This window comes from Chamaea fasciata, unplaced genomic scaffold (assembly GCF_029207755.1).
Source record: "Chamaea fasciata isolate MVZ Bird 193981 ecotype frontalis unplaced genomic scaffold, bChaFas1.0.hap1 SCAF_14, whole genome shotgun sequence".
In the NCBI taxonomy this organism is placed as follows: Eukaryota; Metazoa; Chordata; class Aves; order Passeriformes; family Sylviidae; genus Chamaea; species Chamaea fasciata.
The window spans coordinates 11,270,057-11,297,612 of record NW_027094099.1 but is presented as its reverse complement, the minus strand read 5'-3'; the positions used below and the strand labels follow the sequence as shown (position 1 = coordinate 11,297,612).

The 27,556-nt window shown below is 40.0% G+C and overlaps 3 protein-coding genes across 3 annotated transcripts in view; 1 reads left to right on the top strand and 2 right to left on the bottom strand.

The window, feature by feature from the left end:
* The window catches only part of EFL1 (elongation factor like GTPase 1), a 64,486-nt gene extending 62,658 nt beyond the window's left edge, over positions 1–1,828 (bottom strand). Inside the window, exons 1-4 of the mRNA XM_066196540.1 lie at positions 1,750–1,828; positions 1,305–1,407; positions 610–677; positions 330–414 (exon numbers count right to left, since the gene is read on the bottom strand). Of these exons, the coding sequence (XP_066052637.1) occupies positions 330–414; positions 610–677; positions 1,305–1,395 (244 nt within the window). The 5' untranslated portion in view covers positions 1,396–1,407; positions 1,750–1,828. The remainder of the gene's footprint in view (positions 1–329; positions 415–609; positions 678–1,304; positions 1,408–1,749) is intronic.
* A 7-nt stretch (positions 1,829–1,835) lies between these two features.
* Positions 1,836–11,855, top strand: SAXO2 (stabilizer of axonemal microtubules 2). The gene is made up of 4 exons (XM_066196538.1): positions 1,836–1,955; positions 7,725–7,904; positions 9,643–9,845; positions 10,611–11,855. The coding sequence occupies exons 1-4, from the start codon at positions 1,915–1,917 to the stop codon at positions 11,582–11,584; spliced, it is 1,398 nt and encodes a 465-aa protein (XP_066052635.1). The 5' UTR covers positions 1,836–1,914; the 3' UTR covers positions 11,585–11,855.
* A 2,757-nt stretch (positions 11,856–14,612) lies between these two features.
* ADAMTSL3 (ADAMTS like 3) overlaps positions 14,613–27,556 on the bottom strand; it is a 169,159-nt gene continuing 156,215 nt past the window's right edge. The window contains exons 24-31 of the mRNA XM_066196539.1: positions 26,979–27,161; positions 24,915–25,034; positions 23,917–24,129; positions 21,496–21,679; positions 18,852–19,056; positions 17,864–17,973; positions 17,100–17,314; positions 14,613–16,567 (exon numbers count right to left, since the gene is read on the bottom strand). Of these exons, the coding sequence (XP_066052636.1) occupies positions 16,458–16,567; positions 17,100–17,314; positions 17,864–17,973; positions 18,852–19,056; positions 21,496–21,679; positions 23,917–24,129; positions 24,915–25,034; positions 26,979–27,161 (1,340 nt within the window). The 3' untranslated portion in view covers positions 14,613–16,457. The remainder of the gene's footprint in view (positions 16,568–17,099; positions 17,315–17,863; positions 17,974–18,851; positions 19,057–21,495; positions 21,680–23,916; positions 24,130–24,914; positions 25,035–26,978; positions 27,162–27,556) is intronic.

The window sequence follows — 27,556 nt, the reverse complement described above, 5'->3', positions numbered from 1 at the left end:
TTGTTTGAAAGAAGGTCTTGCCTTTAAGTGACATTAATTCAAGACTTAAGATCAAAATATACATATTTATATCTAAAATAAAAGATGAGGCAACTACTCTCATGGCCTCCACTCAGAGATGTGATTGAAGATCTTTTTCCTGACCCTGAGATGCAATTCAACTATCTTGGCTGACTTACTTGCCTAAGTCTCTGCAGAATTACAGCCTAACACTGAAATACACAAAAGTAAAAGTTGCACACAAAGATCACAACAGCAACAACAAAGAGACGGGGGAAATTAACGGAAATATTCACTAAAATTTATACATGCCAGCATCAGCAACTTACCTGTCACAAAGTGCAGTGAAATTGCACTAGATTTCATTGTTATTCCTCGGATCTGTTCATCTTCCCTACTGTCAAGGTATCTCAGCTGAGAACAGAAACAAGAGAAAAGGTGGTAAGTCTGTAGAAACACCTTCACAATTTACGCATCAACTGTCAAGAGTATGATGGTGAGAAAATGAGATTTAGCAAGACTATAGATGGAATTTCCTTAATGATGAAGAATTTACAACCCCAGCGTGTACCCACCAGAATCCTGTTAGAAGTGACAGTGTAACTCTACCTTTCCTGCCAAGCGGCTGGAGATTATTCCATTGCTAGATATAAGGCAATCAGCTAGAGTAGTTTTGCCTGAAAAAAAAAAATAAAAATAAGTTACTTAGATTAAATGAATACAAACTACGGCAAACGATTCAACATACAGCATTCTAAGATATCAACATTTAAAAAGACTACAAAATGCCACGAGAAGTACAAATTAACTTTCAAAAACCAAATCAAATTACTCCTGTTACATGCACACAAATTTATTTTTGAAGAGTGGATGCAAATTTACCTGTCCTGACCAGAAAAGCAGTTGAAATAACAAACAGTACATCAGAACCCCTTTATAACATGCAATTAGAGAAAATATTTGCATTCTAAAAATAGCTCTTACTATTTCCACCTATATAACAAACTTGTTCTATTAAGAAAACATAGAAAAATATTATTCTGCCTCTCAAACTTACATTAAATTCATGCCAACATTCACCATCATAGAAAACATTCAATTTCAACTATTTCAAATTATTAATGTGATGCTCTTTTACGTAAGACAAGCTGAATCAGGCCAAGAAAAAGGAGCATAAAGTAGATTTACTTTCATAAATCACGTTCAAGACATTTTAAAGCTAAATCCACAAAAACCTACTACTTTAGAACAGCGAACAAAGTCCCTCACCACCATTCTAACACTCACGCCAGCACCTGCCTTACCGTGATCCACGTGGGCCAATATACAGATATTCCTGATGCCCGACGCCTTCTTCTGGAGGCCAACCATCTTTCCCACGCTTGTGAGCACCATCGCTGGTTAATTCTGCCAACGGAGCAAAAACCGAGGAGTCAATTTGAGAAAAGGCTTTGCTTTTTAATTACGCAAACTGGGATTAGAGCCACTCATCGGGGAAACCTCCCCGCGACACGCGGAGCGCGTCACGAACCCTCGGCCACCGCGGGGACACCTCAAACCACGGGCCGCGTCTGCTTCACTTCGGACGCGCCTCAGGAGCCCGGCTGGGCAGCGAACACCGAGCCGCCCGGCCGCGGTTCGCCTTCCCCTCCCGCCGCCCCGGCTCCGGGCCCCGGGAGGAGCAGAGCGCTGCCCTCTCGCTCGCCCGCGAGGTTCGGCCCAGGCCCTCCCGGCGCGGGGCACACGCACCTGCGCCCGCTCCGCCGCCGCTCCCGGAAAGCCGCGCCCGCCCGGCCAGGCCGCCGCCGATCCCGCCCCGTGACGCCGGACGGAAGCCGGGCCGGGCCCGGTGCCGCTGGTGCCGCGCGCCGCAGCGTCCCTGGTTACCGGCCGGGGCGGCCGAGCGGGCCGGGCATGGCGCCGCCGCGCTGCGTCTGCGAGATCTGCTCCTGCGGGTGAGTGAGGCGGGCACCGAGCCCGCCTGCGCCGCCCTCCCTCGGCACACTCGCCCGCCACACCGAGCCGCTGCCAGTACAGGTGTGCGGCAGGGCAGGAAGGCTCTGCAGAGGGACCTGGCCAGGCTGGATCCGTGGAATGATGCCAGTGGTATAAGGTCCAACAAGGCCGAGGGCCGGGCGCTGCCCTTGGGTCACAACGACCCCACACAGCGTTACGGGCTGGGGCAGAGGGGCTGGGAAGTGCCCGTCGGGAAAGGACCCGGGGTGCCGGTCGCAGCAGCTGAACATGAGCCGGGTGTGCCAAGAATGCCGATGGCACCGGTCCTGTGTCAGGAGCAGCAGGGCCAGGGCAGGGATTGTCCCCTGTGCGGGGCACTGGGGTGGCCACAGCACGAGGCTGTGCCCGGTTCTGGGTCCGTTATGACAAGAAGGACATTGAGGTGCTGGAGCGTGTCCAGAGAAGGGCAGTGGAGCTGGGGAAGGGTCTGGAGCACAGGTTTTATAAGAAGAGGCTGAGGGTGCTGGGGGTGTTCAGCCTGCAGAAAAGGAGGCAGGAGTTGACCATTACACTCTGCAGGAGATCACAGCCAGGTGGGGCTCAGCCTCTTCTCGCAGACAACCAGTGACAGGACGAGAGGACACATTCGCAAGCTGCACCAGAAGAGCTTTAGATTGGACATTAGGAAGAATTTCTTCACAAAAAGGGTGATTGGGCATTGGAATGGGCTGCCCAGCATGGTGGTGCAGTCACTGTCCCTTGGGGTGTTTAAGGAGAGACTGGATGTGGCTCTCAGTGCCATGGTCTGGTTGTCACGGTGGCGTTTAGTCACAGGTTGGACTTGATAATCTCAGAGGCCTTTCCCAACCTCATTGTCAACAAAAGCACCACCCTGGGCCACTGGGTTTTAGGACCCAAGTATGAGCACGTTCTCAGTAATTGTGAAGTAGTGTATTTACATTTAAATCAAGTAAGGGTAAAATAACATCTTAAACAGACTAAAATAGAACAGAATGGAGACAATCTTTAAAAGCCACACAGACTAAAATCAGAATCAGGCTTTTCCAGAAACCAGAGCTGGCTTCCCTTGAAGGACTGCACCAAAGGAACCTTCAGAAGAGTTCTGGCAACCTTGTCAGAAACCTGTGCAAGCACTGCAGCCTTTAAAAGAGGTTTAATATATCTGCCCTTCTGCCATCACATCCAGTAGCACTTGCCACTTTGTTTTACATTCCACAAACCCATAGAGAGACAAACAGTTCATCATTGTCCTATAGCCTCTTTGACCCGGGAAGGCTGCCACAATTGGGTACAGTAGGCAATTTTTAATCGAAGATTACTATTACAGGTCTATAAGCAATATTATCAATGTCATAGGTGGGGGAAAAAAAGCGCACAAATCTCGTGTCCCAAAATATTAAGGGAGTCGGACCTTTCAAAATTCAGGTATATATTTACAGGTTGGAGTCACAACTGTTAATGTTTTCAATTTCTTCTCTGTCTACTTTTAAAAAAACCATTAAAATGATCACTCTAGGATTCAAAGATTCAGTTCATTCTAAAAAAAAAAATTAAAATCTAGCAACTACATACAAGAGTAGCCATCATAAGATCACAGAGGTGTGCTCAAGGTTTTTTGGAAGTATAGAGCAAACCCTATGATTGCAAAGTGCACCATGACACACAGGTTTCATACCAAGGTCTGCAGAGCGGGCACCCTCTATGTGTTTCTGTGTGGGAAGCCTGTCTATCTGTCCATCAGCCACTTTTCATCTGTAGACAGAGGTGTGAGGCAGGCACAGAGTAAAGCTCCTAATGTTCTTTTTGGCCAAGCCTGTAGTGAATTTTGCCCCATAAATTTGTTTCTAAAGTCCTAGAATAATGAAGAGTTGGAACACATTGTTTTCATGATGAGATAACAAACCTGGCTAGGGCTCAAGTAGAAAGACGGTGAGATAACACGAGACAGCACAAAACGAGGTTCAACTCAACCAAAAATTCTCAATCCAAAACTGAGTTCAATAACACGAATAATTGAATTAAATATGCATAAAGCTTGTGGTTTAAAATAAACCTCACTTAAGTTTTTACGGTCAGTAAAATTAAGGCATTATTGGTTTAGGCAGCACATAGTGCTTGCTCCAGTGTACAGTATTTCTGTTTTGAGGGGAAGGCTGCTTGGTCACTTGGCAGTGTTACCTGGACACTGGAATGTATACACAGCTCAGCAGAGACTTCAAAGCAACTATAAATATCTAATGTTTTCAAGACATTATCTTTTAGCTATTTGCAGGAAATTTTATCGAGGTATAATTACTGCTTAATTCTAAATAATAAAATAGAAGGAAACAATCTCCCTTATCAACAGAATTTTAAAAAACACTGAAAAAACTTACAAGGCAGCAAAGCCAGAAAGAGAGAACTTCATTCTGCTTTCCCAAGTATAGGATGTTAAATCTGGCTTCCAAAGAAGAATAAAGCCTGTGTGGTAGATGAACTTTGTGCACTTAAGCATACTGGTATAAAAGATAATCACAGCCTACAAAAGCTTAAAAGTTTTTTTGAGACACAAAAATAAACTACTACTCTATCTCCTCAATCTGTCAGCCTTCCCCCACCCATTTCTCGCCCTTCATTATCATAAAAATCTCTATTCCTGAATAAATGTAAGTTAAAAGGAAAAAGATTTCTCTGAAATATGGGTTACTTAAGCCATCATACTGACCACGTATAAATACAAACCCAGTAAAAACTACCAGATCTCCTGTCAAGAACAGGAAAGTAGATGACTCTCAAAAACAGTGTCCATCCATCGTTTCTGTCTTCCAGACCATAGTGTGTGCATTGGCAAAAAATAAAAAGAAAACAGAAATAAAGTTTTGAGCTGTGTTTGTGGAGGGGTAGTAAGCTTTCTCTTATGACAAATATTAAGCTTTTCTCATTAGTCTAGTTCTCTGGGAGGAAAATGCTTTGTGGTCGCATTTCAAGGGTCTTGCTAGCATTGTATAAAAAGAAAAAGTATGTATGCCAGGCTTTAAATAAGTTAAAATCACCAGCATTCTACTAAAATAACCAGAACAAGAGCATTTGGCACAAGAGAGCTGAGGTACTGTCACTTTTATTTAGCTGAAATGCTGTTCAAACCTTATGCAAGACACAAGATAGTCTCCCACAAAGAAGGGAAAGAATCATAATCCATCAAAGGAAGTGTCAGTCAGGCATGGGAAAAGGGATATTCTCACCAAATTCATCCGAACTATCAGTAACTCCGGGGTGCAAATTAAGATAAATGTAAGGAAGAATTTAAAAATGAACAATGTCTCAAGGAGTGCAGGCCAAACTCAAAGCAACATATTTCATTTATCAGAGCCGTAATCTGTCTTCTCTGATGTTTCCTAGCACTGTGATGCCTTATGTAATTAGTTTTATTAAATTATTATCCAAATGAAAAATTTTTGTTTAGCAATTGGGCAACATTCTAAATTTGACAATATCCTAAAGCAGATTTATCAGTCAACCAAAAAACCCCTAATCTCTTCTCCAAGTCAAATTCATGAGGTAATTTTACATTACCCTTCAGGTCAACTGAAAGCACTTTCACAGCACAGAGTAGGATGTAGGAACTTCCTTAACAATCTCATCTGATTCCAAGTAATCTCATGCACAGTTAGAGTGTGTTCAGAATTATTTTATACACTAGAAATGAGTGGTTTGAAGGACATTTTTGGATCAACAATGAATTCTAATAGAATTGCAACCGTCTCTTTCCTTGAAGAGGTAAGAGTAGATTGCTTTCATCTCTGTTTTGTATTTACCAAGAACAAGAGGTTCACTCTGCAGTAATTATTCTTCTAGCATCTATTTCAGTTTGTAGCATGTCCATTCAGCAATACATGGGATACACTCATAACATTGCTTAAAAATATTCAGAATTAAGTCCTTAAAGAATGGTGACCCCAGAACACAGAAGGTGTTTTTTTAGGTCGTTGGTCTTCTGGACCAGCTAACGGCAAACTGGAGATCGTCAAAATGAAGCTTTTGCAGATGAATAATGTTTGTTTCCAACTCCTTGGAATTGTATGCCAAAAAATATGTGAAGGACATTATAATTCGATAACCTGTATTTCAGCCAGCTCTCAAAGCATCCATTCAATGTCTTTTGTTTCTGCTTCCTGGTTACTTTTAGATGCTACATGACACAGCATGTGCTGTTTGTACTTGCTGAAAAAAACATTACTAAGGTGAAAGTGAATTTCATGACAAATGTAATGACAGGCAAACACTGTAGTGATAAATAGCACACACTTTCCTCCTTGTTTTCCTGCCTTTCCTGATCCTTCCCTCTTCTTTTTCCTTTCCCTACTATGTTTTGAAAAGGTCTCTCAATTGTTAATTGACTTGATTGAAAAGGAGTAAACACCTGAGGCTTTGAAAGGATCTGAATTCTTAGACAGGGCTACTTTGTTTCTCATTTTTTGAACTACTGAGCTGGCAAAATCAGGCAGCACAAACTAATACCAGCTACAGGATCTCCAGCCTCCAAGAACTTCTTTTAGTGTTTTTTTTTTCATTTTCCCAGAAGAAGTCCTTCATGTCTGTTTCTGTATTCTATTTTACTTTGCTTTAATTTATTGTTTTCCTTTATGGTATTCAGTCCTGACTAAAATTATCTGCAGACCTTTGAAATATTCTTCGGATATCTAGCTTCCTGAAACTTGAATTTATTTGTACTTATTAAGAGCTGTACACTTTGGATATTCTTGGGGTTTACCCTTCTTGGGGTTTAGATATTTGTCTTAAAAAATCTGTAAAAATCACAGAATTTTACAATACTTGTTTATTTGAAAAATTATTTATTGGTTTTTTCCCTTTGTACTGCAAATTGTCAGCTGTAAGCAGGAGGAAAACTTGTCATTATATATTTCCTTGAGGTCAGCCAGAGATGGGCATCGTGCAAATTAGAACTAATATAACAAGATTCTCAAAACAATAACAACATTTAAATTTTAATTTCATGGATCATTAATTGGAAACAAGGTATAAATAATAAATTGTTGTTATATACCTCCCAACACCTTTTTGCACAATGGTGTCGTTGATAGAGGCATCAATGAGAAGCAGGAGGAATTGAAATAAAACCTATTAAGAAAAAGAGATGTCATCACTTTCAAATAAACATGTGTTTTGGACAGAGAATTTAGTCAGTCTAAATTGGAGAAAAAAACCTGTTGAAAAGCCATAAATGGCCTGCAGAGCACTAGAAGTGCTCATGAGGTTTCACACCACTAAAATTTTAATCAAAATGTGTTAATCAGTAGTGGTGAAAATAGGTGAGATGTACAGAAATAAAAAGACAAGTGATGAGGTAATAGCAGTTAAAAGGAGACAATATGAGACAAGAAATGAAGCCTAGTTACTTTTCCAAATAAAACGAGTAGTACCACTAAACATTAGAGACAAGAAGAAAATGCATCTCGGTGGTAGCATCATTTGGAGGACTGAGACCAACTCTGTCCATCCTTTGTATTCTGCACCAAGGACTAACTCCCAGCTGATACTGCTTTTATTACTGTATTAGTATGATGTGCTCTGGGACCCCTGCCATCAGCACAATATTTTGTGGTTTTATCACTCAGAAAAGACTTTAAACAAAAACTACTGACATTGTTCAATCTTCCCCATTTGTTATTCACTCCCAGTAGACAGAGTATGGGTTTTCCTCTTATATGAAATGATTCAAATTCTCTGCTCTGATGTGTTTGACCCAGACGCCATCGCTGCTGCCATAGACCCACAAAGTTTTATGATTATGGTGTGCAGCCGAGCCACAAAACTGAGTATTTGGAGAACTACCCTGGCTATGGCAACGTCTGCCCTCCCAAGAGCTGTAAGCCAAAACCAGAGTCCCCAGAGGATCGGGGCAGAATGGACAGCACCACAACATTCAAGTAAATATTTTCAAACAATGTTTTGTAATTAGTCTGTAAAGTTTTTCATTCTTTGTTTTTTTAAGCGGGGGTTAAACATTGTATTGCAGTTTTCTCAAAATGCAGTCATTGCATCCTTTGCACTTTTTGCATATTTAAAGTATAAATGTTGAGTATAGAAATAGTTACCACAAAAAGCTCGTAAAAAATAACAAAGCATGCATACAGCAAGATTTGCATTCTTTACAGCAGCCTTTAACCTGTAAAGAGAATCAAAAAATTCTGTCTTGTTTTCAGGCTGTTAGGAAATTTAGGTCTTATGGAAAGCCTGGGAAGCTGGGTGTAGTGGTTTGAAAGCAAAATAAATGAGAGGCTTCAAGTCAGAGATACAATTTAATAGAGAAAAAAAAGAAAAGAAAGTAAAATAAAATAGATGCAATAATATAAAAGACCACTGACAGAATCAGAATACAACCTGAGCGGAGTGATGGAAGCAGTCTAGTTGAGGTGGTTTTTCTGAAGCAGTGATCCTGTAGAAAGGTCTGGTAGCTCGGGTCCTCTGGGAATCTAGTGGGTAAGCGCCCCTCTGGTGTTCAGAGTCTCAGCTTATATCCAGGCTGGAATGCTTGGTTCCTCCCTCTGGGCGGAGCATCTCACAATGGGATGGTGAGTCATGTGATAAGGCCTGATGGGCCCATTGACAGGAGATAGTCCAGGAGGGGGTTATCTGTGAGCTGTGTAGCAAAGGTGCTGATGGGCCCATTAACAGAAGATAAGCCAGAGCGGAGGAGGCAGGGAGCCCTGCCTCACCTGGTTTCAACAGTTCATGAAGAAGGTGATAGAATATACTTCAACCCAGGACACTGGGGAACTTTCTGTAATGCATATGTAGAATATAAGATAGTGGGAAAACGAAATCTTAAGAAAAAAGAACTGGGATTCTCTTACTGATTTTTTAAATTCAGATTATTACTTTTAAGAAAATTACTAGTTTTAAAAAAGCAAACTGTAAAGGAGTTCAGTATATCTGTCCTGTCTGTGAACAGACTCTGATTTTAAGCTTACAGAATTAAAGAGCGTTTTTTGAAGAATTAAAAAAATTAACACCCATTCATTGTTAGTGATGTTACAGCAGCATCAACTTTTACTTCTTCCATTATTGTTGTTTTCTTTTAAGAGGTGAAGGCATCTGGTGAAATTTCTTTGTTTATCAGAAAAAAAAAAAGAGACATAAATAGGCCAAAAGCTGTTCTGCCAGATTGGTCATGTGCCTGTATGGACTATTTAAACACCCACATATGTAATATACATCCTTTTAATGTAATGTGTCCATACAAAAACAGTGAAATGCTGTTTCTGATTATATTCCATTCTCCTCATGCAATCAGGAAGTGGTACCACTTGTAGTAATTTGAGCTTTGCTCTGCTTCTGATTTCTGATCATCTCTTTGCAAAATTATAGCAACTTTGTCAGTCTCCTTTCAGATACTTCAAATAATATTGTTAAACTGTGAATGGGACTCGGAGTGTTAAAAAACTTGCTTCACAATCTACCTTTGAGTAAAGACTCTATAATGCATCACAGAGCCTAGATTTATGTACTGTGGCTTTCTCTCCATTGTGCTATCCCTCAAACTTATCGTGCCTGATAGATTTTTCAGAGTAAACATTTTGTTATTTTTCCATATAGTGGAAAGATTACAAAAGTGACTTCAGAAGGAAGAAAAGATTTTTTTGACCCGTGTTTTCCCCAATTCAGATCCGATTATTTACCATATGAAATTCTTGCGAGACCTTTTCGGCCACAAGCAGAATATAGACCAAAGTCGGGGAAGATTGACCTGGGAACCATATACCAGAGAGATTACAGTCCTCATAAAGTAGGACCAGTGACATTAGCAAGGCCTCGAGAGAGGAGACACACTTCAGATGCAAAAGTGGATACCATCCCGACCTATCGAGGTAATAATATGTGCCCCCCTACAGAAAGAGAAATAACCAAGATGAAGGTAGCATTTGGAATTACCTCTGATAGAAACTGGATTTGTTGGTCTGGGACAGGGAGTAAAATATATTAGAAAGCAGGTGATGGTGCCCTAATACATTCAGCATTCCAGTTGTTGAGGGGAGACCTACTGCTTCTAAAGAAAAAGCCCTCTCTGAGGTTTGCTCAGAGGAAACCTCCAAGGAAATTCCAGCATTCACTTGGTTGGGGTATCTCAGGCAAAACTGGATGGAAATTAAGGTGCAGTGTATTTTCAGGTAGTTTTAGTTCATGAGACTTATTTTTCCACATAGTAGGTCAAAAGTGGAGTTTAGGCTTCTGGTTGTTTATGGTATAGCTTACATATGCATCATCCTAGTAATGATCTGTCTTGACACAAATTATTCTGTTATGATGGTCAGACACAGATGCTAAATCTTCTAAGTACAATGGAAGATACTGTATTTAAAATGTATATAAGGCTATTTTCTGTGTAGTTTGCTGTTGAGCAAACAGTCAAAACAGGGCATCAGGTACAATTTTGGGGGTCTGCTTTTATCATACACTATAATAGAAGACAGTTTAATTAGATCACAAACAAGCAGATAAAATTATCATTTTCACTGACATCCATTTTCTTTGTTTTGCAATATTTAATACCAGAAGATTTTGTCTTCATTTTAAAGGAAGAATGGTCTTAAGTAATAACATCTGTACGGTGGAATGTTGGTTTTGCCTTACAGATGACTATAGGTTATGGAAAGGTGAGAGAACGGAGTCCTGTAAGGTGGAGCGTGTATACGAGCCACCTTCAGAGAGGTTCGGAAATCCTTCTACATTTCAAGATGACTACTTCCCTAGGCAGCCCAATCCCCCCCAAAGCTGCAAACCTTGTGACACCAAGCTGGCAGAGGGGCCTTTCGATGCCAACACCATCCATCGCACCGCCTACGTCCTCCATGAGATGGGGCCCGTGTTTGTAAGGCCAAGGGAAGAGTACAAGCCATGCGACCAACCCTTTGAAGATCTCACAACCCACCAGAGAGATTTTAAAGGGATGCCTGGGGAACGAGCAAAAAGCTGCAAGCCTGAAAGTAAAAAACTTGGATGTGATGATCCTTTTAAAGGAACCACTGAATTCCAGGATCGCTACCAGCCATATTTGGTGACTGCACCTGAGTTCCACAAACCAAAAGAGTATGTTCCACCCACAGACAAGATGGACCTCAAATCCTCAAACCGTCTTGATTACGTTTCACACAAGGTTGCTCCTAGAGCCCCCATAAAACCAGCTCCTGGAAGAAAAACCAGTGCCCCTTTTCAAGGGAAGACTACTACAAAAGAACACTATCAACCCTGGACCATCTGCCGGCAAGGGTCTATTAAGAAAGAAGGGGAAATTCAAAAACCCACAGGAAAATTTTCTGGTTTAACGACATTCAGGTCCCATTACATACCTCACCAGCCCAATCCACCTCAAAGTTTCAAACCTGTAGAGGCTGTTGTTAGGGGAGTTCCTTTTAAAGATGAAACTTTGTATCGCACTGAATATATTCCAAAGAAGCCAGAGGTCTGCCCAGGACAGGATCCGGATGCTATGGGTTACATCTATGTGAACACAGATTCTCAGGGTCACAAATTCTACCGCCAGATGTCTCCAGAACGTTCCAGGTCAAGCTGCAATTCTATGCCAGAGGAAGTACCTGCTGTGTCCTAACACTTACATGCAATATTTCAAGCACCTTGGTTGAATAATTGGAAATCAATTTGTTCATTCTCTCTTTAAACAATGCTGAAAACAAATTAAATACTGACTTTTTGCTTTTAGAAGTTTGAAGAAAACCAAAGCCAAACCAAAGTTTATTACAAGACTAATAAAGATTTGCCAAATGCTGAAGGAACACTACTCCCTACATGGCATCTGTCCGTTCTCTGAATGTGCATTCTAGTTTCTGTGACTCCCCCAGATTTCATCATGCTCCATCTTAGGCATATTATAACATATTTAATTATCTGATATTTTCTGCAATCAAATGATTGTATTTGTGAAATAGCAAGTGTCTTTGCTGATCAAATATTTTACACAAAATGCAAATAATGCTATTTACAATAATCTAAGAAATCAGTAATCATCTCAGTAATATGTAAGATTTTTTTTCTTTATATTTTACTGCCCAGATCACAAAGATAGCATGCCATGACACCTAGGCATTTCTAAAAAAAACCTGGTTTAACTTTAGTCATCACCACTTTAACTTCATACAGATCTGAAGCGAGTATAAAGGTCCCACTGTAATTTCTGGTAGCAATTAACAGGTGGTAACCTCATTCTTTTTCTGTAGACATAGTTGAAACCACTCAACCACCAAAAGCAGGTGATTACTCTCTGTTTCCTAATTTCCCTGATCGTGCTCTTTCAGCCTCACTTTCAAAGGAAACAAAACTGATGCACCTTGGTCACACTGACACACTTAGTGCATGTGTCCTCCCCAGCTGAATCATCTTTAAACCCAGTGTGCAAATTTAATCAAATCTCATGATGAGACTGCATAGATTTACAGAAAATAGAGTAAACTCAGGTAAAAAAAGAAATACCAGCTGAGATGCAGAAACCTGTAGGCAGCTTGGCTTCAGTCTGTCTGCTCTTGAAAGAATTGCTTGTTCCAAATACACAGACACCAATGTTTTTACAGAAATTTTATATGTAATTGCCTCTGTATGAAATATTTAGTATTTTCCCTATGTATCTTTAGCTGATTCTGAGAAATCCACATGAATCAATTTTAGTTTGATTACGTTCATGATTTAAGCAAGTCCCAATTAATAGTTCTGTAATTAACTGTATTGTCATGCTCAATCACACTACTCCAGTATGATTTTTTCTCAGTATTGCAAATCTTGTACCTATTGGTGTAGAACAGTATTTGGGTTCTGCAGAATCATGTGGCTGCACTTCATAAACAAAGTCTCTTATAAAAGGGCCAAGATCAATGATGGGAACATTTTTAAAGGAGGAACTTGGTCATATGAAAGCAAGAAAGCTGAACTGAGCTGATCAGCTGTGCACAAAATCATTGCATGAGAGGGATCCAGATGTTATTAGATGCAGAACTTTTGTCTTTGTACTGTGTTTTTGTAGTATCACGTACTCTGCTAATGACATGGCAAATCAGTTTTACTTGTCTGTCAAAAAATTATTCACCTCCCTCAGATTGTGAATGAACAAGGACAATGTAAATGTGTGAGATCCTAAAAGCAGGGCAGGAAAAAGTCCAATTGATTGTCATCTTTCTGTACCACAAAAGAAAAAAATACACTCTATTGAGTCATTCTCTGTCATGCCACAATTGAAGAAACAAAGCCAAAACTTTGCACAGGCACACCTACCCAGGTCCACATGCTATACACAGTCCTGGTACCTCTGGAGCCATTTACAGAAGCTCCCAATGCCCTCCAGCTCTCCTTTTTAGGGAGGGAGTAATGCAGTCTGAATCCATGAAGTTACATGTGCCTGCATGCTCTGCTCAAAATGGCTCTTCTGCTGAGTCTGTGAGGAAGCCCAGATGCTTTTTTAAATTTTCACAGCTGTTTTTTCAGTTCTGAAGTCACTTCCCTCCCTTAAGTTATGGAAAGTCATTTGCTGCCACCTACCAGCACGGTACAAACATTTTGAGAGGAAGGGAAGTAGAGGGCATATTTAGATACATTTAACAGTTCCTCTGCAGATGTGTTTGAAGGCTTTTTTAGGGTGGAGGGGCATATTCCCTTTCATTTTGTCCCTAATGTTTCCCCCTAAGTTTAATAGTGAAAGAGAGAAGCCTTTATTACTTCACAATTGAAAAAGCCCCAACACACTGATTGTGCTTCCAGGAAAAGCATCAAATGATATTATAAACCTTCAGACACTATTTAATACCTGACGTCAACTTTTTCATAAGCAACAAATTACTGAAATGCAGACCAAATGAAGAGACAGCTGGAAAACTAATATTTTTCCAAAATAACAGCTGTTAAAAAAGCATTTTATGATGTCATGCTAAACCAAGATGTAAAAGCAGAAAAGTTATTAATGGCTTCAGCTGCTATTCTGAGAGTGCCATCCAGCAGCAGGCTCCACAGCACTGCTGTACAGAGCCTTTGCTTTCTTTAAAGATTATAGAAATGGAATTCAAAAGGAAAATTAAACCTTTGCCAATATTGTTATTCAGGATAACTCTGAAACACCATCATTACATTGTCAGACATTTATCTTCTATTTAATAAAAAAAATTTAAGGCTTTTGTTGTTCATGCTATTTCTTAGACTATTCACACATTGCAGGTATTCTGACACAATTTCTTTTTCATTCCCATCACTCACTAAATATAAAACATGGAGCTGTTCTCTCAGATCTAAATGAACTCTGCTTGGTGAAGGCCTAGAAAAGAAATGCAATTTTATTCCACCTTTTAAAGAATCCTGATTCTAGATTTCGGTGAATCAGAACTGACATTTGGATTTTGGCAAATTATCTTTCTACTTTTTCAGTCAGGTTACCTCTATGTTGTCTCTTAACAGCAGTGCAAAGCAGACTGCAGTGAAGTTGACAATATGTCTGATAGACTGTTAAAAGTAAGAACTAATATGAGGCTTTGAAAAAAATCCCAGAATTACAGACAAAGTAAGTTGAAAAAAGAACAAAGAATGAAAGCACAGTTACCATGCAAATCATGGTAATAAACAATCTCAGGGTAATCACATTGTTGAATAATCAAACTATACTTTATTTCAGAAATATCAAAACTACGTTCAAGAAGCTAAAATCTTCAGTTACTGGAGAAGCAATAAAATAATCTACAGAGGAATGTCATGCCAGTTGCAATCACAAACATTTACAGCACTGCTTTTGGTATAGCATGCATACTTAACCGAAGTTAATGCAACAAAAAATGATGTGTGTTAACATTTGAAAACTTTAAATATAAAGGGAAAACATGAATAAGAAATTTTGGTAATAAGAAAAAATATATGTCCAAAAATCTTTATTAAACACTGTACAAAAAAAAAATATTGCACTTTTAAATCAGACAATAAATATCTACAAAAGTATTTTACAAATGTTTAATTTAAAAAAACTGCTTAAACAATCAAGACCCATTGTTGATTAAAAAGGTAATGATCAGGAATATCCTCTCCTTGCAGTCAGCCTTGGACACGATAGTCCACCCTAAACATTTTCTATACAGTAGTGCTACCCTAATTCTCAGTGATGCAAACTCTCTGTGCAGGAGGCTGTGTCTGAACTGCCCCCACAGCACTCCCAGCCCTCTGCCCATCACCCAGGTCAGAGATGGAACACAAGAGCCAAGTCAAAGTAAGCTCTCAGGCCTCCAATATGAGCAGTAGTTTGGAAACTACAAAAGAAAAAAACCCATCTATTTTCTGCCTCCTGTGGGGTCCTCTCTGCTTAAAGCCCTAGTCAGACAATCTCCAATATGGAAGATAAATTACCCCGGAATACCATGGTAAGAATTTATGAACTTGCATATGACTCAGATGGTTAATGGTCATGATGGAAAAATCATCCTGATGGAAAAATGCTCAAAATAGATTTCTTGCATTTGTCTATCTTCTATTAATTAATAATTACTAATTCTTCCTTGGACTTTTTTCCCCATTAATGGAGAAAAATAGAATGATTTTTCAAGACAGGAAATCTGACAGCTATATTGGCCAGTTACTGGCTCCTCATTTGACTTGATGTGCAAGAGAACAGTGCTCACAAGTGTTTGTTCACAGCTCTGACAAGGAAGCTTCTGTCTCATTTAATATCAGTACAAGAGTATAATCATGCCGGAACTTCGACTGTACTTCAGAGACTGGAATTAGAATAGAAACAATAAAAAATGACACCTCATTTATTCAAAAGAAATCTGTTGCTGCTTTGAAAATTGTACGAGGATCTATAGTTTCTTACTGCATGCACAGAAATACAAGCAGGAAAAATTTAATGTACTTCTGTGTATCCATCTGAGAGCTAGTATCTGTAAAGCATATCCTGTGAGATCAACCCTTAAGCTCAAGCTGTTTATGAAAATGAAGCTGCTGCCAGAGTTTCACAGCTACAAGCCACAGCTTCTATAAATTTAAAAATGGTGTTAAATATGATGAAAAAATAAACAAACCAAAATCCTGGGAGTCAAGAGTTGCGGCATTTCCAAAATTTTTCGAAGGATTTTTGTGACTCTTCTTCATAAGTTGAGGACAATAACTATTATTTTCTGCTTTTAGGTAATGTTTTTTTTCACTGATAAAATTATAAATTACAGCCTGCAAAATTTTACAGATGATATGCCATGATATTATCTTGCTAATCCAGACATGTTTAAAACATTAGAAGTTCCATTGCAAAGAATGAAAAATGAAAGCTCCCAGAAACAATACCTTATCCAGCACATCAATCCACAACACTGTGTTTTCATTAGCTCTGTGTTGTCATTTAACTGTTACAACTAATGTCTCATTTACAAGAATATACTTCAAGCAGGTTAGTTTAATGAACCTCTCTTCTCATCTCTTCACTGCAGCATCATGAACTTGCCATAGAGGACTTACATTTCTTGACATGACTGGCAACATCTTTCTTTGTAGGTGTCTATCAAGCATAACTTTAGCTGCTTTACAAATGTACAGTAGGGAGTTGTATCCTTGCATTCGCCTTCTGAAAAATATATTTAAACATTACAAGGCTTTATAATGAGCAAAAAAGAAATAGCAGAACCTGCCATTGTAATTGTAAACAACTGATGGGTTCCTGCTAGTTTTGTAATTATTTTAGTGTGCATTTCTGGCAGCAGTGGATTCAAAGCTAAACAAGGTCACAAGTGAGAGGTGTGATCTCACTGCATTCATTTCCTCATTGTCAGTTTCAGAACACTACCCCATCTTGGAGGCATTAACAGCTCGCTCGCTCAGAGACTTTTGAGTCACAACTGGCACAGTCATGTAGGGAAGTTTGCAAAAAACTTCCTAAATATCCTGTTTCTAAAAGTGCTTTTGAGGCTTTAATATCAAACTGGCCTACTTAGAGAACAGAAACCGCAGGATTGCGAAGTGCTCCTTGGAGAGGATAGTTTTACCTTTGATGTACAATCAAATGCTTGTAGAATCAATAGTGTACAACTGTGAGTCACTTTCTAATATAACTGCTACAAACTATTACTATGCTCATATTTAAATAAACATCTACATACTGCCACAGGATGTGACATTGCAGTGTTGCCAGGTCACTGGTCTCTTCCTCCCTCTGCAGAACTGCTCAGCCACGGGTTTGTTGCTCTGCCTGTGCACACAGGACACTCGTCTGGACTGGAACCCACTCCCACAGCCCACACTGCAGGGCCTCCAGGGGCCTGTCCTCCAGTACACATCACACACCTCTGAAGAACAGTGTCTTCTGGCAGGAGGGCTGTGCAGGGAAATTAATGGCAGTTAAATGTTTGCTTTTGTGTTAAACCCTAATTTACACAACAAAAGAACTGATCAGCCCCCACACCCCTGCTCATGGCACAGCCAACCCGACCAGGATCCTCAGAATTGTCTCTGTGTTTTGAATATCTCCAAAGATGGAGACACCACAACTTTCTGAGTAACCTGTTCCATTGTTTTCTTTAAGTTGAATTCCCTTTATTTAATTTTGCGCTCACTCATCACACCTTCTCACTCATGAGGAAATATGAGTTTCTTTAAACCAGTTTCTTAATCCTGGAATAGAAAAGGTATTTTATCTTTAAGAAAATTTAACAGATGCTGAACCACTACATATTGGATGCTGTGTGTTCTTCAGGCATAACTTCTCCTGGGTCCCCGAATTCATCCAGTGTCCACAAAGGGATGACTGCCTCTACCTCTTTTCCTTTGTTTGACACAAAAGAATTTTCCTACTTGCAGTGACAATCTTGTACCTTCAATTTGATCATCTAAAGAATCTAACTTGTAACTTCTTCACATTGTTTACCTTTTTCTTCCATCACAAGAAGAGTTTGGCACTGAAGATCCGTTCTGAAGCTGACATATAAACTGAAGGTGTTGGGAACCTGCAGGGCGGCCTGCACAGCGACCAGAACACTGAAAATTGAGAGAAAAGGGTGAGGGGAGGGAAAAACAAATAGCCAAGTTAGCAACAACAGAATTATCCTCCTAGGCAGGTACCCAGCTACACAGCCCAGCCATAATTTTTTTGCATCTTGCCTTCTTCAGCCCTGTCACACCTCATTTTGGAAAAGGCCTACCTATTTTTGGTTCTCTCTGTGCTATTTTGCCAAGACACTGACTTTCCTGCCTGTTCCTAAAACAAAATCCATTTTCTTCTCTCATCATGCCACACCCCTACTGCTACAGAATTCTTTCTGTAGTACTACCCATTACAAACTTGCCTTGCTAAAACCTGTATTGGGAATGCAGCGATAGCAGTTCCAATTAATTACTTTGCACATTGAGCAGTAAATACAAATCATATCAAGATGAACACAAGTTTGCCTCATGAAGGAAGAAACAGAAAATACAGGAAAACAGACTTCTGTGCATTCTGTGACTTGAACAATTTCTTCAATGTGTTGTTGAAGCACATTCATATATCTTTTTTTGGAGACTTCACAAGTACAGCTATGCAACCTGTGTACTAATATGACTGCAATAAAAAAAATAAACTAGCTTGGAAAATGGAATACATCATAATGGCTTAGCTTATGAAATACACTGAAGCTTATGCAATACACTGACTTTTCAGGTCATGTCTTCAACAACAAAAAAAAGTTGCTCAGAGAGCATAAAATGAAGAAACAAGATTTCTAATTGGTCTGAAAGGTAATTACAGCCACAGAGATCCTCCCTTGTGCAAGGGGACAGATGTTCAGCCACAAGAGGACAGAAGTTCAGTCAGTGGCACGATGGGACTGTCCCACTTTTACAATACAAGGAGATTCCAGACAAAGTCTGTTACTCACCTGTGTTTTTGCCTGTGCTGGCCCCAGGGGACAGGAGTGCCTCGTGCAGGGTGTCCTTGCCACGGGCCGGTCCCTGTGTGTGCACGCCCCTGGCAGCAGGGACAGCACGCTGCCGTTGGCTTTGGCTTGGTGACACCACAGCTGTCGGTGCTGAAATCCACTGCCACAAGGTGCAGAGCACTCAGACCACGGCCCAGCTACCCACCTACAGGGATGCACAGACACATTTATGGCAATCATTGCAGCCCTGCTGGTAGTTGGCAAAGCAAATGCAAAAGAAGCTGTCCTCGCAAATTTTAGATGTGAGAATAGTTAGAATCAGCTTCTTCTTCACTTGAGCGAGGTCTTCTAAAGGTGGTTAACAGATGGCAGCATATTTGCTAACAGAGGTTACAATGCTTGTTACCAGAATGTTACTAGGTGAGCCCTGCAGACCCTGCTGGATGTGGCATTCCAGGAGCAAGGAGAGTGTCGTTTTCTATTACTTATAAAATGGATGGTAACAATTTAGTTGCTACAAAAGTGACAGCTGCCATAACTCATCCAAATTTATTACATCAAGATCTCTCCAGGTAACGGCTCAAGCAGAACACGTTATTTATTGATTAGAAGTTGCAAATATTTAGTCTATCTTGGCAGCTAGGAACAATACTGGGGAGGCAGCAGGTGGTAATATAATCAAATTGACTTGCTCTTTGAATAAATCTAAGCTAGAAATATAAACTGAACTTTGTGTACCACAAGAGTGATAACAGGAAAAAAAATTCTATTTTCTTCAGCAATTATTTCATTTTCTTAACATGCAAACAGCTTATATCCATTCAAGGAAGATTAATCTTTTACAGTCTTCACCCTTGGCTTTTTCTCCCTTTTAAAGCTGAAGTACTTTTGCAAACATTTGGTGCAGTGCATGCACAGAAAGCACAAGTTAAGTAGATACTCAAGCCCTTATATTTGCTTAACTGTACCACTCCATTGTGACAGAGAGAAGTGATTGAACACCTGCAAAACATTTTGAATAATTAAGGTCCCGTGCCACTGACTATATACATCTAAAGCCTTTATAATTCTATGAATGCTTTCTAAAGAGCTGCCTTGAGATGAGAAGATTGTGCAGAAATCAGTAAGTGGGAAAATGGGAAGGGAAGTCTGGAAATTTTGCACTTCCCTCCCAGGTCAGTAATCACAGGGAAGGCCAGAGGTTAGAGGCACCAAGAAACAGACACAGGGCTATTTTCCAGGCATCTGGGATGCTCTTCCTGTATAGAAAGCACGGAATATTGCATTAACCCCCCCCCCCCCCCCCCATTTGTATGTTAGCATACACATATGGCTCAAGGCAGAGTTAATTATGTTAGTATACACACAATTGTCTTCCACTGGTGATTACACAAAGCCAAATTGAAAGCAGAACAAATCTAAGCAGATAAAAAGACAATTCAGTTCCCATTCTCTTTAGCCATATGAAATAACCGATTTGTTTATCTTGTGAATACTCCAGGGCCAGTGATAATCAGATTATTCAGTCATGCCCTGCAATCCACTGAAAGGCATGACCTCGCTCAGAGGAGCCCCAGGACCTCTTGCACCCTCCTGTCATCTGCTCCAAATGCTGGAGCTTGAGAGGGAAATCTGCAACTAAAGCTGTGCTTGAAACTATCAGTTTGATTTCAGTATTTTTCTACTGGCAAAATGTTAGCTTTCTCTGGGCTGACTGTATTACAATTTAAAATAATCTGGGTTTTGGCTGCTAATGATGAAATATAAACAACTTCTCCTGATACATATCTGTTGCTAGGTTCTCTGCATTTAGAACAGAATTTAGAACATACTGGCAAGATGCACTCTCACAATGTCAGCTAAGGTCTTTACACTTCCCTGCCAAAATTTTCCAGTGAGGGACAACTCCAAAGTGTGTGTATCCCTCACAGATTTTTGCTGATAGTGATGGCCAGTTCTTCAAAGCAACAAAAACACTTATTTTGAGGATCATGTGGGGTTTCCTGTGGAAAATCTGGACAATCACCCTGTTGAGCTGGAATACTCAGTGCAACTCAAATAGCCTAGATGTGTGGTTTTGGCCTTTGGAATCAGATGTTGTGATACACTTGTCTGTGATATAAATATTTTCAGCCCCATGATCCCCCGTTGATCCAGTGATAAAACTGGCAGGGAAAGACATTCAAGGAGCACTGTGGTGAGGGGCATTAGAGAGAAATGAGGCATTCCACAGAAAACATCTTACTCAGAGCTCTGCTGGCACAAAGGAGAGCAGGTGACAACAGAGTTACACTGGCCACTCTAAACACAGCAAGTTTTCCCTCTGGGGTGGCACAGATTCCACAAAACTGCACATCCCAGCGTCTCAGAGGGATCTCCAGCTTAGCTTTTGAGGTGTGGTGTGGTAGCAGCCAGAATTGCTGTAGCAGCATGGAGACCACACTCAGGTCTCATTTATTCAGCTGAATCAAGTGTTTCCCTCCTTGCTTGTGATCCATTTCCACACCTCTCATGCTTTAAGGTTCATGCTGAAATAAACCCCCCATTTCACACCCAGAGCATAAACACAGCAACAATTTCAGGAGGCGGTGAGTGTGTTTGAATACACAAAAAGCATGTGGAAATAGAGCAGAAGGGAGTTTACCTGGGAGGGCAGTCCTCTCTGTGGCAGGGCTGGTAAACAATCACTGGCTTTTGCAGCTCTCTGCATTGTGACTCATTTACTTTCTGTTTCTCAATGTTCGTGCACTGTAGGCTCCTGGAGCGGGTTCCTGAATGCCCACAGGTGGCAGAGCAAGGACTCCACTCAGCATATTCCCAGGTGTAATCTAAGAAATACAATTGGAAGCAGTGTGAGAGAGGCACTGTACATTGGAACTCTGTCACATTTTGATTGATTTGGCAGCACGCTCTGTAGGCTGGATAGACACCACATCCTCTGTAGAAAAGCAAATATTTCAGCACCTTGAAAAGGGACCATAAGCCAAAGCGGAATTTAATTCTGCTCAGCTTCCCCCCAAGTTCTGCCCTTACCTATGAGCATGAAGCCCTCTAGAAGGTAAATGAGATCAGCACATGAAGGGCAGAACCTGGCTCACAGCAGGAACTGATGAGCTTCCTTTAAAACTTTCATAACATTTTTATATAATGATCATTAAAAAGAGGAAATTGTAAATCAGGTTCTCTAGGTTTCCTGCTGTTCTACAGCAAGTTCATCCTGAAGAAAACTCATCTTACTCCAGACACCTCACATAATTTCAGGATTTAAGAAAATCCTGTCCTAAACTACAGAGAAGTATTTAATGTAAAAATAATTTGCCACTGAAGCATCTGGCAAGATGAAAAAGGAATTTGTTTTAAAGAGCGTTTTATATTAAAAACCAATCACCTCTAACAATTACTACCTTTATATTTAGTCAAAATTCCACACTTACCCCTTCCTCCACAATTTTTTTTGACACTTGGTAAAAGATGAAGTACTATGCAATGTTGACAGATTTTTATGTGATCACAGAAGGAGTCAGGTTTTTCTATAATAACCAAGAATAATTGATAGCTACCAGCTGTGTCCACAGAACCACTCTTGCAGCACATAATGAATTCTTTAACTTATTGTTTTTCAATGTTTCCTTATTACTTCTGGATTTCTTAAAATAATACAAAAGGGCCTTTTTTCAAAGTAGAAATAGTTAAATTTACTGACTGCAGCTATGATGGAGAGACTGTATTGTTTGTTTAACTAGGATGACACTACTCAGAAGTGCCCTCAAAATGCCTACTGTGCAAAAACCACCAGGGGAGGTTTTACAGCCTCGCAAATGCATGGGTATGGTAGTGATGAAATATTTACTTAAGTGGCAATCACAGTTAAAACTCAGAACTAGAAAATGGAATCATCCCAAAATACTGCCCAACCTGACTGGAGAGGGGATTGGGCAACCAAAAGGCAGTCCAGCTGAAGACTGTAGGTGGACAGTTCAATAACTGGCAGAAATTCTAACCTAATGAGACCTAGATTAGGATCTAGGGCTGGACCTAGTTTTTGAAAAATTCTATTAGGGTATTTTCTGATTTACATTTGATTTTCAAAAGTAAAAGTTTTGATCACAGATGTAACCCTCCTTCAGGCACTCCAGAACCCTCTTCACCCATGAACAGTCACTGAGAACATCCTCATACAGAGCACAGGGGATCTGACCCTGCTGCTCCAGTCCCTTGCAGATCAGTCATAAATGAAACGGATAGGTGGAGAGTTAAAACATACAGAAGAGCTTACAGTGCCAATAGATGCTTGCTTTAAAATCCGAGTTCCTAATTATAATTGAGTTTTCAAAAAGAGAACATAATTATTTTCTAAACACTTAAAATGTTTAAAACTTGACAAAATGTTTGCAGATACAGCTGATTGTCCTACTGGTGCATATGCAAGGTTCTTTTAAAACTCATCAATTTTGAAATTCAGTAGCACATTTTATAACCTACTGATAGAAATGTGGGTTTGTGCAAGTGAATTATGCTGGGGAACCTTACAAGGCATTCTTGAGACTTTCACATGTAAATCTATGAGTGTGCAGTGTGCTCTAGTACAGTGATGTAATTAGGGATGTCTGCAGTAAGATAACTACCATATTAATTGTGATGATGCTGGAATATGACAATTACTTTAAAATTATTTTAATGAAGGTATTTCCAAAGAGGACCTCAAAGTCAGTTTTGTTTCAGTTTGGTGGGCTGCCATGGAGAAGTTTATTGAAGGCAAAGTTGATAGAACCTGTCTGATTTAAAACTATTTAAGCAGAAAGACACATTCTCTCAGCTTCCCAGATACACAGGCAAGCAGTAAGAACCCCCACACAATATTTGGATACACATTAATTACCATATCCATGTCTGAGTATGGGCATTGTCTACTGACTTAAATAAGACCATTCTCATGTGTGAAGCTAAGCGTGTATTTCTGAATTACTTTCAACACAGAAAAGAAGGTTAGTTATTAGGAAAGTCTTTACAGAGCAAAAGAAGATATTTTAAAATTCAAGAATTTGTCATATAATTTTCAACAAACCTTCCTTCTTGACATTTACCCAAACTGACATTAGTTTTGCACTAGCTGAAGTCCGACATTGGAATTGTCCAGCAAATTGACCAGAGTTGGTGTTCACCTCTAGGATACGACCCCCAACCAGGGTTCGGTATTCCAAGGTCTTAACTTCCTCAACTGGACTATCTCCAAAGAGCCACTGGACTGTGTTCCTGTGACTGGGCAGCACTGGGCAACCTAAAAATCAACAGCATTTTAGCAGGTTTTTCTCAAGACACTGAAACATTTGTGAACAAGGATGTACAAGTGTGTGATTCTACATACAGGACATTACCATTCTAAATAAAAACAAGAATATGCATAAATCCACTGAAGTCCAAGCTATGGCCAAAAACCCTGACTGCCGCTTGAGGGGTATGAGCCCTGTAAGCTGATGTGTACTTACCACAATTCTTCATCATTTCCCTTTCAGTAAGTTCTTATAAACTTAGCTTCAATAGGAACAAAGTGGAAGGGGGGAACAATGACTTAAATGGAACAAAGACTTCATCCCAGACTCTACAATATGCAAATAGGTCTGTAATTAAAGACCTTCTATCTGGGAAAGGAATCATAAATGCTTTAAATGAAATTGCTGCATCTTCACTCCACAGGGCACAGGCAGGGATGGAAACAAAGGCACTCATTTAGATGGGAAAAAGCGCAAACATAGAGCCCAGCTGAATCCCTTCCGTTTTTCAAATGATGCTCAAAGAGCAATCACATGGCTTTAGTGTCAGGGCGATTCACCTCACAATGTCTTAAGAAAAACTCTTTTTTGAAAAGCTGGATACAAAAATGTGATTGTGTATCTTAATCTAAGGCCTCCTCACTGGTAATTGAGAGCTGAGCTACAGTTCAGAAATCCAGGTGGTCACCAAGCCTGGACTCTTGGGAATTGCACTCACTTTTTCCATGGGGCCTCCTCTATTTTAATACAATAAATAAATAATATTAATGAAAAAGCAGAAAAGACAACACACCTATTCTTAGTGGATCGCCAGGTACCACACTGACATTTGTACCAATGCCAGATGCCATCAGGACACGCTTTTTTCTGCTTCCCTTCAGTAACTGAGTGTTATTCTCTGTAAGTCTTTGTTCTGTAACACAGTGAATAAGATCTCTTCTGAGCAAGAATTAAATCATGATGCCAAAAAACATTTCACATCAAAATATCCAGCATGCTAATTATGAAGCAAAAGATAATAGCAGTTTGGAATTCTTTAGGAACAACTTCATTTATACAGTTAAATTATCTAAGAAATAAACTACATGTGTACAGGGAAACAAATTATTTATGTTTATGCAAGTTTCTGAATTAATAAATCAATAAATTTATTGAATATGTTAGAAAAACAAGCCTGTAACAGTGCAAAAACAAGATTTACAGGATGTATTTCCTGTTTTTCATGACAATGTTATTTATTATTTCATTGCATGCAGAAATTGTAAGAAGAAGAATTCTCTCAGTGGAATCTGGCCAATTCCTCTGTTTCATTAAATGGAATTATGACAAAGTGTTATAATAGAAAAAAAGAAGAACATCTTTTAAACTCTAATTATGCATAGAGATAGCATAATGAATGCAGAGTCAAATGCCCATCACTATAGCAACTCCTCCTTTTTATCATATGCTGGCAGAATAACTGCCAAAAATGTGGGCAATCTGTCAGTAACACACAGTTCTTACCACTTAGTCAACATTTCTGTTTTAATGAATGTACATAACATCTATGGCTCTCCTTCCAGAAGGGTTTAAATCTTTTGCTATATTCTAACTTCTCTGGGTCATTTTACATGGGCTCAACATTTTTTCCTCAGTGTGCAATTTCTGTACAAAGCCTCCTGCCTGTCTGTAAACACCAGGACAAAAAAGTCTCCACTAAACCACAGTGAGGCCAGTTGCACAGGCAAAAGACTGGTTGCCTTGTGAGCCCTTAGGGAGTTTTATTGGAAAGGCTGCACAGACTTTGTGCTACTGCTGGACTGGCCCTGACCAGGCAGCATGTCCTGTAGCCAGGCCAAAAATCTGATGGGATATTTCAGACAACACTGAGCCACTGCAATCTGCAAGTCCTGACAGCAGAAGTCCTCCCATTTCACTGCAGTCTTGCACAGCCAAAAACTTGGGAGAATTTGGCCTTCTCCTATCCACTCCAGATTTATTTAAACTAATGTCACGTGACCAGGAACAGAAACAAAATTTAGACTCTTGTGAGCAATCTTCCAGTCACGTCATTATAATAATAGTCCTCTCTGGAACATCCTAAGTTTTGATGTACTCCAGGAAAACTGAAGGCAGGAAGGCAGCTTCAGTCTACACTCATCCTCACACAGAGACTCCTGTTATGTCTTTAGAATGTCCTCCTCAGCCAACAGATCCAAACATCCACAACTTGCCCGAGGTGTGTGCCCAAGAAAGGGATCTTTGTGGCAGGACTGGTCATGGGGAGCTGTGCTGCACTTTGCACAGCAAAGGGGTGAGACAGCTCATCTCTGGAGCCAAATGATGCATTGACTGCAGTGGTTTGCAAGGCATGACTGCATTATACAGAATTACATCATTAATCTACTTACAACGGAGTTTTTTCTTTACATTTTCTACTCTGAGGGTTCAGAGCTCAATCAGATTTTTTTCTTTTCCACTCCCCTACATTTTATTGGCCTCTATAATTAAAAAAAAAAAATGAACACCAAACCCCAAAACCAGCCTTTGCCTTCATTTTCCTGTGTTTCCCTGAAGATTTTTTGAATACTCAAGCCTGCCCTGTGTCTCTAGTTAGAAGCACTGGGCCCACTGTAACAGTGGATTTAATTCCTGATGTGTCAGGTGCTTTAAGGGCTGATTATCACCTGGAAGCAAGAAGACGGAACAACCTCAAAGTTACAAGTCAAACCACCTGTACCCAGATCCACATTAAAAGAAACACAAAATAGAGTTTCTAATAAAGTGCTAAATATGCCCCCAACTATTTTATGGTTAAACTTTGATTATAAATTGGCTGATTTTTGTTATCAGTAAGGAATTCTCATTTAGCACTTACCAGTTATGTGGAGAACAGATGCAGCCTCAGCTTTTCCAAGGGCATTAGTTGCTCTGCAAGTGTATGTTCCTGCATCTCCATAGGAAACATTCCTCAGAAATAACGAGCCGTTCAAAACCAAGGAAGAATTGACTTGTAAAACATCTTTTTTCTTCAACCATGTTACATTTGGTTTGGGAACACCTTTAAAATGAAGTTAATTAAAACATTTGTTGTGAGAGATAAGCCATAGGGTTTATGTTGCTAACTGCACGCAAGAATCCTTTGCTTCTTTGTCATTTCACAGAGTGTGAAAACCTAAGTAACAACATTGTAGTAAAACAAGCAGTTTTCACACTCACAAGAAAACCTCTCAGTTGTGAGCCCTATTAACAATTCAGCATCCCACTAAGAATAAACATCAAAGGTTAAGTTCTGCAAGCCCAGCTCAAATACAGCTTCACAGACTGCTACCAGTCCTACAAAAGCAGCGTGCTCACGTATCTCACTGAAAGATGTGACACCACTAAACCCAGCCAGGAAAAGCTGATGGAAAGATCTGCACAGAACCTTTTCATTCAACCTGCCTCCCACAAGGA